The following is an 11,354-nucleotide window of genomic DNA, read 5'->3' as shown; positions in this document are numbered from 1 at the left end:
TTGGACAATGACAGTTCAGAATAGAATAGCTCTAGATATGATATTGGCATCCTAAGGATATGGGTGTGCACTACTTGGACAACAATGCTGTGTGCAGATTCTGGAGAAATCCTGGAACTCCACAGCTGAACTACAAACATCACAAAGAGAGCTGCACCCCCCCTCCCTCCCCCATGGACGAATGGAAAGAGAAGTGGCATTGACTGACAGGAGGGTTGCCTGATTTCACTGGTTAAGGACCTAATAATGACTCTGGCAGGCAAAGTAATTGTTCTCTGAATCACCTGTTGTGCATTACAATGCCTTCTGCTTTGCCTCCCCACCTGTAAGTAAACCAGGAGGTCTCCCAGTTCAGGGATATTGCTGTTGGGTGAACCTTGGAAAATGAGGTCATTTTCAGATTCAAAGGGGGGGGGATGATGGGCTGGGGGCTAAAGCAAGGTCATAGCACACACTTGAAAGTAAAGCAGGAAGACTGGAATTGGGGTGTGGGGCTCTGTCTGTCTCACAGGAACAAAGAATGCTTATCAAGAGGAAATATGCATGTGTAAAGCTTGCAGCAATTATGGGTAGCTAGAAAGTGGATAACAGTAACAAGAATTAGACAACCTGCAGAGCTCAGCTAAAAGTTAGGAATCGAGATGGCCGGCAGCCAATGAAAGGCCTGTTAGAGAACTCCTGGGGCCTTCGTTAGCCAAGGCTTAGGAATGGCACAGCTAGAGACCAATAGAACAAATGGTAGAATTATTGCTAAAGTGTTTTTTAGAGGACATTTCTTATTATTTCAACCTTGTCCCGCCTTCTCCTTGAGTGAAAATGTATAAAGCTTTCTTAATCCTTTGTTCTTGGCCTTTTGACCAGGAACCTTTTTCCTTGGACTCCTCCAATAAAAAGCAATCAGAAAACCTGCCCCTCCTGTCTGGGTCCATCATTGGCTTCCACACCAGGCTCAGACCCCAATTGGGGACAACACAAGTGTGTCTTTAAACAGCAACTGCGTGGATACATTTTCTTCCTGGATATCTGAATTTGGAATTCATGCCCAAAAGGAGACCGTCTCCAGTTAAAGAGGAGCTAAGGAGGAGAATCTCCTGCTAGTGAATTTCCTCATAGAAATCAATATCTCATTGTTGGGGGGAAAAAGAAACAGGAAATCATGCAATGTTGATATTCTCCAAGTTGGATTCTTTCTGGGTCTTCAGCTGCTGGAGCCCTCAACATTTGGAAGATGGGCAAAAGAGGGTCATGTCCTTGGGGATTCAGCATCATGAAGCCACGCAGGATTTTCATATCTTACTCTCCAAATTCAGGCACTAAGTTTGGTGTGGAGCCGAAAAGAACTTGATTGCCTGAATTGGGGAGAGTTTGAGAGAAGCAAAGGGGAGCCCAACTGCCAATGACTCTGGGTGGCTTACAAAAGAGGACAATAAAACGGGGAAGAAGATGGGCAAAACACTGTATGAAAATCCAAAGCTCCCAATGGCTCAACGGTGAGCCAACCCAGGGGTGGAGGGCTATGTCGCAGGGCACAGTGGCACAGGCAGCAGCCGCAACAGGAGTCCCCTCCAAAGAGGGAGAGGGTGTAGGAGGAAAAACACACAGACACACACACACAGACACGGTTTCCAAGGGCTCAAAAAGGTTGAAAACTGCAACTAGGAAGGGGGCAATATTGGAGGGGATTTCCCCCCACTGATGCAGTTTTTGGAAAGGAGGAGCAGGTGGATGTGGAGAGGGAGGGGCTGGTAAGGCAGCTAAAGTGGGGAGGGGCTGGCTGACTACCGTGCTTAATGTCTCTGGGGTGCATAGGGCACTGCACACCAAGACAACTACACACAAGAACAGGTTTCCCCCACCTGCCATCACTCTGCTCAAGAAGGAATTCCCACACCTCCTCCTAAGACTGCATTACTATCTTCTTCTTACTCTTCTCCGTAACTGTCTCTCCCCACTGATGACTATGTTGCTTGTATCTTGACAATTTAGATGGTTCTGTTTGTTTCTTAGTATGATTTGATTGCTTATTAGCAACTTACGACTATCACCAAGTGTTGTATGTTGATGGATGCCTTTTATTTTACTTCAGGTACACTGTGAGAGGTGATGCACCAAAGAGAAATTCATTGTGTGTCCAGTCACACTTGGCCAATAAAGAATTCCCTTCTGCTCTGTCCTATTAACGGAGGACATTTCTTGGGTGAGAAGTGAAAGCAAAGAAAATCCAGTTGCCTCCTGAAAAAGCACCTTTGGGATGAGATCTGCTGCTTGAGCAGAGGGTTGGGCTAGAAGACCTCTAAGGTCCCTTCCAGCTGGCTTGTTCTTATTGTGTCAGCTGAGAAGGGAACTTCCTCCACCGCTCTAAACCTCACTGGGCTCCAGCATCAGATTAGCTCAGGTCTTCAGTGCAAAACGAGGAGAACATTAAAAGGGCGGAAAATTCTGTGGCCCCTTCAGCTTTCGCTCGCCTGGCTGCACCCCCAGACCTCCCAACCCACCTTGCCTAGGGGAGGACCCCGGAGGGAGGGAACGGCTGCAGTCCCAGGAGGGCCCCTCGGCCTCCCCCTGCCTGAATGCTGGGATTGGGGGAGGTTTTTCTCCTGAATGGATCTTTTGATGTGTATAAAGGTTGCTCCTCTCACTGAAGCTCTTCCCACACTCCAGACATTTATGAGGTTTTTCTCCTGTGTGGATCCTTTGATGTCTATAAAGGTGGCTCCGCTGACTGAAGCTCTTTCCACACTCCAGACATTTATGAGGTTTTTCTCCTGTGTGGATCCTTTGATGTGTATAAAGGCTGCTCCTCTGACTGAAGCTCTTTCCACACTCCAGGCATTTATGAGGTTTTTCTCCTGTGTGGATCTTTTGATGTTTATAAAGTTTGTCCCTCTCACTGAAGCTCTTTCCACACTCCAGGCATTTATGAGGTTTTTCTCCTGTGTGAATATTTTGATGTGTATAAAGGCTGCTCCTCCGACTGAAGCTCTTTCCACACTCCAGGCATTTATGAGGTTTTTCTCCTATGTGAATATTTTGATGTCTATAAAGTTTATCCCTAAGGCTGAAGCTCTTTCCACACTGCAGACATTTATGAGGTTTTTCTCCTGTGTGGATCCTCTGATGTCTATAAAGGGTTCTACACTCACTGAAGCTCTTTCCACACTGCAGACATTTATGAGGTTTTTCTCCTGTGTGAATATTTTGATGTGTATAAAGGTTGCTCCTCTCACTGAAGCTCTTTCCACACTCCAGGCATTTATGAGGTTCTTCTCCTGTGTGGATCGTTTGATGTTTATAAAGGTTGCCCCTCTGACTGAAGCTCTTTCCACACTCCAGGCATTTATGAGGTTTTTCTCCTGTGTGGATCTTTTGATGTGTATAAAGGCTGCTCCTCTGACTGAAGCTCTTTCCACACTCCAGACATTTATGAGGTTTTTCTCCTGTGTGAATATTTTGATGTGTATAAAGGCTGCTCCTCTGACTGAAGCTCTTTCCACACTCCAGACATTTATGAGGTTTTTCTCCTGTGTGGATCTTTTGATGTGTATAAAGGCTGCTCCTCCAACTGAAGCTCTTTCCACACTCCAGACATTTATGAGGTTTTTCTCCTGTGTGGATCCTTTGATGTGTATAAAGTTTGCTCTTCTCACTGAAGCTCTTTCCACACTCCAGACATTTATGAGGTTTTTCTCCTAAATGGATCATTTCATGTCTATAAAGGTTGCTCCTCTGACTGAAGCTCTTTCCACACTCCACACATTTATGAGGTTTTTCTCCTGTGTGGATCTTTTGATGTTTATGAAGGCTGCTCCTCCGACTGAAGCTCTTTCCACACTCCAGACATTTATGAGGTTTTTCTCCTGTGTGGATCCTTTGATGTACATAAAGGCTGCCCCTCCGACTGAAGCTCTTTCCACACTCCAGACATTTATGAGGTTTTTCTCCAGTGTGGATCTTTTGATGTGTATAAAGTTTGTCCCTCTCACTGAAGCTCTTTCCACACTCCAGACATTTATGAGGTTTTTCTCCTGTGTGGATCTTTTGATGTTTATAAAGGTTGCTCCTCTGACTGAAGCTCTTTCCACACTCCAGACATTTATGAGGTTTTTCTCCTGAATGGACCTTTAGATGCTTTCGAAGACACTGATTTCTCTTGAAGAATTTTTCACATTCCGGGCACTGATATCTCTCTTCTTCCTCCTGGATCCTTTGGGGATTCCGTGGTCTTCCGAAGGACCATCCGCCCTCCAGGCTCATCTCGGCATCTCCGCCCGTTTCCTCCTCCCCGCATCGCCCTCCAGGCAGCCGCCTTTCCCGGGCTCCCGCTGGGCTCATCCCTCCTGCAGCTCCGGAGCCCCCCCGGCCTTTCCCCGCCGTCTCCCGGGGCTGCTCCGCGGGGCCCGCTCTCCTCCTCCTTCTCTCGGGCGGCGCTTCCTTCCTTCCCTCCCCCGCTGGGCTCCTCCGTCCTCCTGCAGGGGAGAAAGAGAGGCGGGTCACGGCGGCGTCCCCCTCACCGCAGGATAGGCCCAGGCCGAGGCGCCCCCTCCTGAGGACCCGAAGGAGACCCTCCCAGGCTGCCACTCCGTCCCAACAGCCTCTACTTACTTCCGGTTTCTCCGCCTCCGAAGGGAACCGCTCCTTCCGTCAGCTCTCTGGTTCCGCTAGAACAGTTCGGTTCTCAGCCTTCCTGATGCCGTTCGACACGGTTCCTCCTGCGGCGGTGACCCCCCAAGCGCCAAATTGGGCTCCTTCCTTCCCTTCGCCGCCACGTTCCTTTCTTTTATTTCATTCTCCGCGCCTGGTTCTCCACCTCAGCAACGGTCCCTCTCGGCCTCCGTAGCTCCGCCCACCGAGCCCCGTCGCTGGGAGGGAGCTGCTTTCCCAGCGTCCTCTGCGCTTGCGCGTCTGTCCCAACTCCGGCCCCTCCTTTCGCCCCGCCCCCCGCCCCCAGCCAGCCACACGGAGAGGCGGAGGGAGGGCGGGACTTCGGTGGGAGGAGCCGCGGTGGCCCCTCCCCTCCCACCGCCCCTTCCCTTCGGGCGGCTCCTTTGGGCGCGGGAGGCTCCTGGCGGGGGCGGCGGAGCTTTGCCCAGGGAGCTGAAGGGGAGGCTCCGAAGGGAAGCCCCGTGTCCTCCCTTCCCCGGCTTCTCCTGCCAGGCTCCCCCCGGGGGTCTCGGGCGACCCCTGGGAAATGGCCCCGCCACCCCCAGCGGAGTCTCCCCCCCCCAGGTTGCGCCTCTCCCCCAGCCCCTCCTCCCAGAAGAGCGGCTCCCGCATCCGGGTCTCTTCCTCTGGACAAAGCGCCACCAAGAAAAGGAAGCTGGAGGACGGCGAGAGCCGCACCAGCTTCTCCCAGCATGCCCGCACCAGCGGCCGCGTGGCTGTGGAGGAGGTGGACCTGGAGGGCAAGTTTGTCCGGCTGAGGAACAAGTCCAGCGAGGTGGGTGCTGGTGGCCGGAGGTCCAGAAGTCCTGGGCAAGGAGGGCCGAGGAAGCCGTCTGCTCCTGGGGAGGGGGGGGGCTTAGGGGGGGCGTAAAGTCACCCAGTTGACCTTTGAGCTGCAAGAGGCAGCCGTGTCTTTGTAGGGCGGAGGCCCCCCAAGATCCTGTCGTGCAGCCCCCCCTCTTTTTCAGGGGGCCCCCTAAGAGTCGGATGGGATGGAAAAGGGAGGCGACGCAACAGCTGAGAACAGCAAATTCTCATCTAGTTTGAAGATGGTGCTTTTTTATTTAAATGTGTTGCCCACCCAAGATAAATGGAAGAATTTAGGGTTTAATAGCAGAGAATCCCTGCAGCTGAGAGTTGAACTCTGAGCTGAGCTGTTTCCTTGCAGACGTCTCGTGACTCAACTAGGTAACATCATCAGTGCTGGATGGAAGTGGGCTTTGGTCTCTGTTCATGAACAGCAGCCTGCCCTGCCAGGGATTCTGGGGAGGGGGCGTCTGTCTCCTTGGTGGTTCCTTGATTGAAGTATTGTTTTCTGCTTCTTTGTCTGGGGTTAATCCCTGCTTATCTGGGCGTTGCCTGCCAGAGGGGATGTGTTTGGTCTGATGAGGTCACCTAGTTGGGTCGTGAAACATCTGCAAGAAAACCACCAAGCTCAGAGGGCACCCAGGACCCCACAAAGCAGGTTTTGTTGTGGCTTCATGGGTACTTTTTAGAGCTAAGTGCCCCCCACCCACCCCGCAGCCACCTGGGAGCTGGGAAAGGCGGTGGCTTCCCTCCCTCTGAGCCCATGGAGAGTCTCCTTGTGTTTGCAATGGTCACCTCCTGTGACGGTTGGAGTTTGGCTGGAGCCGAAGGCAGATTCCAGGCGCCCTTCCCTGCTTCAGAGAGAGCCGGCCTTGCTTTGTGGGCCCCCCCAGCGGAGTCTCTCTCTGGCTCCTGGTCAGGAGGAATGGAGGAGCTTTTTATATATAACTTCATTAAACTTTTGAAGAAGCCAGATGAAAATTAACCAGAACTACTGGAGTAGAGAGAGAAGGAAAAAGGAGAGAAGAAAAAGAGAAAGGCAGGAGTGCAGAAAAAGAAGATAAAATAAATATTAAACTTCTGATTTTCTTTGACAAATGTAAATTGGCTTCTCACTCTCTGGTTGCAGCCTTCTATTTCTTTTCCCACCCTCAGAACTGCCTTCCTTTTGGTTGGCACAGCCGCCTCCTCCCCCCCCTCCAGCCTGCCTGGCATCTCTTGGGCCACCTAAGCTCCGTGAGATGCCCGCCATGCCTCCCCCTTTATGCCCCCTTAGGACCAGTCGCTGGGAAATTGGCAGATCAAGCGCCAGAATGGAGAAGACGCACCCATTTGCTACAGGTTCCCTCCCAAGTTCACCTTGAAGGCCGGCCAGCTGGTCACGGTGAGCAGCAACGGTGGGCTTGGTGGGCAGGAAGGGTTGGGAGGCCCCCCCCGTCCCTCTGGTGCCCATGCCAGCCGTGGGGAGGTACTCTGCAAGGGTCGTCAACGCAGTGGTTCCCAAACTTGGCAACTTTAAGACTTGCTCTGCTGGCTGGAGTTGAAGTCCACAAGTCTTAAAGTTGCCAAGTTTGGGAACCACTGCCTTACGGGATACAAATCTATTAAATCACAAATCTATTAAATCTATTAAATTCTTCTCTTCCTTCCCCTGCAAGATCTGGGCTGCGTGTGCAGGCGTGTCCCACAACCCCCCCACGGACATGGTCTGGAAGAACCAAAGCTCCTGGGGGTCCGGCGACAGCTTACGCACAGCGCTGCTGACCTCCAGCGGGGAGGTAAGGCGGCTGGGATTCGGGGGTTGGGTGGGCGCACAGCCCCACGGCGTCTTCGTTGTGTGGGTGGGTAAAGGGGGTCAACCTTGGTGCCGGAAAGGGGGCAGAGCATTATGGAATTAATTAATTCAATCAACCTAACTCTGGATTGCGGAATTAACCCCCCTGTCCAGAGTAACTCTGGGTGGCTTATAAATACAATAAAAACGGAGCTAGAAAAACAGTGAGAAATATAGGAGGAGTTATAATTAACAAAAAAAAATGGAATATTCTGGCTGCATAACTGTAAAAAGGCTGGGGGGGGACTATGCTCCTCTTTGCCCCTCTTGGTTTCCTCTTTCCCTCATCAGGGGGATTCAGGCTCCCCCCCCCCTAATTTTGTTGCCTAAAAATGCCCCTAAATCAATTCTGGAAATCTAGAGGGAGCCTTGGTGACTCTCTCAATTCCCGTTTAATTTGGAGACAATTCAGAGCATGCAAAAACAATTACAGCTGTGTGTGTGTGTTTGTGTGTGTGTGTGTGACACATAGGACCCAAGGGGTTAATGAGTTGGGGGGGTGGGGTGCCAATGGAGGCATCCTGGCCCTTTTCTTGGGGGTGCCAGGATGGAAGTCGCTTTCCCCTCCTGGTGCGGCTCAGGGCTTGGCTGAGGGTGGGGGGTCCTGGGTCGAAGGCAGGAGCCCCTCTTCTGCCCCCCCTGTTTTCCTGGCTCTTTCCCTCCCAAATCCCGCTGAGATGGGCTGGACCAGAAACAGCCCCCTCATTCCTCCCTCCCCGCAGGAGGTGGCCATGCGGAAGCTGGTGCGCATGGTTGTTGTCAATGATGACGATGAAGAGGATGATGAGGATGGTGCCCACGGCCACCACCACCACGTGAGTTTTGGGGGGAGGCGGAGGGCCCCCCGAGGGCTGGCTTCCATGGGGAACAAGCACAACTCAGAAGCCATCCGGGGATGGTGGGGGTGGTGGGGTGTTTCCCAAATGCAAAGGGCTCTGGCTGTGGGGCCAGGACTCCCCCGGGAGAAGTTTTGGGGTTTTGTGTGACCGTGTTCTGGCCAGGATTTCTTCCGTCTGTTTGTCTGCAACGGAGATTAAGAGTCCGTTCAGAGGCCCCCAGTGACAGTGAAGGCAAGCAGACAGCCGAACTCAGCCTCAGTTTTAACAATAGTTTTCATTATTCTCAGGTGTAGAAACTGAAATATTTATACCAAGAAAGGAGAATCTTTTGTAGCTCAGAGCTGACACGAGGGATCCTGGGGGGCTCCCCGAGTTTGCCCTTTTTCTTGCAGGCGTTTCAAGGAAGCTCCGGCAGCACCAAGGACCCCTGAAATCCTTGCCTGCCTCTCCTTCTTTTAAACAAAAGGGCCAAATAAATGGAGTAAAGCCAGTCCTTCTTTATTGTTCATTTCATGGACTAAACTGACAGGCCCTCCGTGTCTCAGACTCTGGGCAAATTTCCCCTCTGTGTGGAGTGGGTGGAAATGAGGAGATCTTGGGAATCCCAGGGTGGAATCTTCCCCAGCATTCCCGGCTACTGAAAGGAAATACAAGACAAAGGCCTCTTAATCAAAGCCTGAAATGGGAAGAACGGAAGTTTTGCCTTTGTGTCCATTGGAGACTTCAGACCACGTTGCAAATTTAGCCTTCAGCTGGTTAACCTGCTTCCATTTAACAGGCTTGTAAATCTAACGAGTAAAGAGAGAAATGCGTTTAGCCTCAATTCCAGTGTAATCTTTTATTTCTGGAATAGTTAAATGTAACGTGGATTCTACACTGGGCTGTGTTTTAAAAAGGCACCAAGGAGCCCCCAGATCCGAATCCAGCATCTCCAGCCCCAGGTGGGGTCTCGGTCCGGGTGGCGCCAAGCTCTGCTTCTTCCCCTCTTCCTCCCTTCTCCAGAGCCACTGCAGTGCCAGCGGAGATCCGGGCGAGTACAACCTGCGTTCTCGCACAGTGTTGTGTGGCACATGTGGGCAGCCGGCAGAGAAGTCATCCGGGGGCACGAATGTGGGCACCAGCACCATGTCCACCGGCTCCTCCTCCTCCAGCTTGACCATCACACGCAGCTACCGCAGTGGAGGCACCAACCTCGGGGAGAGCCTCCTGCCCCGCACCTACATCCTGGGCAGCTCCACCCCACGCCAGCAGGTCAGTCTGGGAGCGCCCCAGCGGGCATGTGTGATCCTGGGCCGGAGGAGGAGGGGGCTTTGTGGTGGGAGGCCTCCGATTCTGAGTGCCCCCCTTCCCTCCCTTGCGGGGAAGCTCCTGAGACCGATCACTGTGCACTGTCAGTCCTTCCAGGGAGGCAGAGAGACGGCTGTGGGCATCCCAGGGCTTCCTGGCACCCTCTGTGCCACACGGGGCTCCTCAGCCAGGGCATGTGGGGAAGGCCGGGATGGTCCCCACTGAACAGCAGGCGTGGGGTGGGATGAAAACCCTGACAGGCTGCAACGTTCACACGAGAACAGTCAGCTCCAGTTGGCTTTGTGCCCAGGCTTAGCGTATGCGTTGTCTGGCATGGAATTCGGTCTCCGGCTTGAACAGGGGTTGGACTAGAAGACCTCTGAGCTCCCTTCCAGACCGAGTCCCCAAACCATGCGAACGCAAGGATGCACCCGTGTGCTCCCAACCCCCCCAATGCAATGTGTGCATGGCTGCCGCGCATGCACACACACATCTCCTGTACATGACATGTGGCCCCCGCATGTGCACCCCCTCTGCATGTGCCCTGCCCCCCTTCCCCCCCACCTCTGCGCATTCACGGCAGAACCTGAAGACCCTCTGGCCTGCTGGAAGCGCATGTACAAGCGTGGCGGAGTTGAGTTGGGGCTTGGCCACAAGAGGGCGCCACATGCCACAGGTTAGCCTTCAGGGCTAAAACAGGAGGACAGCCGTGTGTGTGTGTGTGTGTGTGTGTGTGTGTGTGTGTGTGTGTGTGTACATTTGTGTGCATGGAGTGGGCGGAGCCAGTCTGGCCAGCCAGCCCACCGCCCAAAGACCCCCACCCGCCCCTCCGCCAAACAAACGGAAGTGGCCTCGGCTGGGGCTGCTCAGTGGCTGCACTGGGGGGGGGCTGTCAAAGACCCCCCTGAGGTGGGAGACTTTTTATGCAGAAAACTTTGCCGTTTGGAAAATGGTCTCGGCTATTGTCTCCCCGGAGGTTTGGTCACACAGAGGCAGCCTTAGCTCTGGGGAAGGGCCTGTTCTTCCCCTGGGGCAGGCAGGCCCACGTGTCCCTCCCCATAAGCCTTTTGGGCTGGCAGCCACGCCTGCCTCTCCCACAACTCCCTTGCTGGCATTTTGAGGGAGGCCCGGTTCTGGATCGGCCCTGAACCCAGAATGAGGGAGAAATGTCCTGATTGCGAGAACAATTCCTCCGTGCTTCGTCCCTGGAGGCTCTTAAGTAGCGATCGGAGGGCCATTTGCGTGGAACGGAAGAGGGTCTCTTGCTTGGGAGGGGGCTGGGCTAGATGACCTCTGAGGTCCCTTCTGACCCTATGTCAGTCTTCTCTCTCTCTCTCTCTCTCCCCTCTTAGGGTCCTTCAAACTGCAGCATCATGTAATCGTCCGATGTTCCCGACATGCACTCAAATCTGCTTTATGGAGCTCTCTGTCCTTTACCTGCTCAGAAAAAGAGGAAACCGTTTTTAAAAGAAGTTATTTTCTATGCAAGAATTTATACTTTATTACATATATCTATATCTATATATCTATATAAATACGCTAAAGATGCTTCAGGTTTTTTAAGGGGGTGGGGGAGGTCTTTTTTCTGTCTCAAAGGTTTAACAGGAAGTTTAAAACCTGCCAAAGAGGTGAATCTATTACTGCCAAAAAGGAAAAAAGTCCTAGAATTGTCATATGTTTCTTCTAGTAAGGGGGAGCCTGCAAAAGGACAGGATCCGTCTGTGTCTGCTTGAATACCAAAGTTTTCTTTGAAAAACGAATAAAAAATCACAAAAGTTTTTATCCTTCTTCTGGGCCACCGTTTGTCAACTTCACCTGCTTTAAGAGGGGGGGACGTCAACTCCCAAGAATTCCCCAGCCAGTCCCCCCATCCCCATCTTAAAGTTGGTGGGGTTGTGAAACTCTCTTCCAGGGAAATCTCTTTA

At 52.5% G+C, this 11,354-nt stretch overlaps 2 protein-coding genes across 2 annotated transcripts; one reads left to right on the top strand and one right to left on the bottom strand.

The window, feature by feature from the left end:
* Window positions 1-802: 802 nt before the first annotated feature.
* LOC148042316 (uncharacterized) lies at window positions 803-4,828 on the bottom strand. The gene is made up of 2 exons (XM_087702975.1): window positions 4,603-4,828; window positions 803-4,466 (listed from the first exon to the last, which is right to left on the bottom strand). The coding sequence occupies exon 2, from the start codon at window positions 4,330-4,332 to the stop codon at window positions 2,422-2,424; it is 1,911 nt and encodes a 636-aa protein (XP_087559101.1). The 5' UTR covers window positions 4,333-4,466; window positions 4,603-4,828; the 3' UTR covers window positions 803-2,421.
* A 360-nt stretch (window positions 4,829-5,188) lies between these two features.
* LOC148042315 (prelamin-A/C-like) lies at window positions 5,189-10,977 on the top strand. Its single transcript, XM_087703037.1, has 6 exons — window positions 5,189-5,437; window positions 6,746-6,853; window positions 7,128-7,247; window positions 8,026-8,118; window positions 9,145-9,393; window positions 10,782-10,977. Exons 1-6 carry the CDS (start codon window positions 5,189-5,191, stop codon window positions 10,806-10,808), a joined length of 846 nt encoding a protein of 281 aa, XP_087559163.1. The 3' UTR covers window positions 10,809-10,977.
* Window positions 10,978-11,354: the final 377 nt, after the last annotated feature.

This window comes from Thamnophis sirtalis, unplaced genomic scaffold (assembly GCF_051295495.1).
Source record: "Thamnophis sirtalis isolate CommonGarterSnake01/CBP01778 unplaced genomic scaffold, rThaSir2_p1.2 scaffold_18, whole genome shotgun sequence".
NCBI lineage: Eukaryota > Metazoa > Chordata > Lepidosauria > Squamata > Natricidae > Thamnophis > Thamnophis sirtalis.
This window is presented reverse-complemented; position numbering and strand designations above follow the sequence as displayed.

Excerpts from the sequence above, each read along its gene's own strand:
- LOC148042316 (XM_087702975.1), bottom strand. The coding sequence starts at position 4,332 with ATGAGCCCAGCGGGAGCCCGGGAAAGGCGGCTGCCTGGAGGGCGATGC.
- LOC148042315 (XM_087703037.1), top strand. The coding sequence starts at position 5,189 with ATGGCCCCGCCACCCCCAGCGGAGTCTCCCCCCCCCAGGTTGCGCCTC. Across the intron at positions 7,248-8,025 it reads TGCTGACCTCCAGCGGGGAG|GAGGTGGCCATGCGGAAGCT; the intron begins GTAAGGCGGCTG and ends CCCTCCCCGCAG. Across the intron at positions 8,119-9,144 it reads CCCACGGCCACCACCACCAC|AGCCACTGCAGTGCCAGCGG; the intron begins GTGAGTTTTGGG and ends TCCCTTCTCCAG.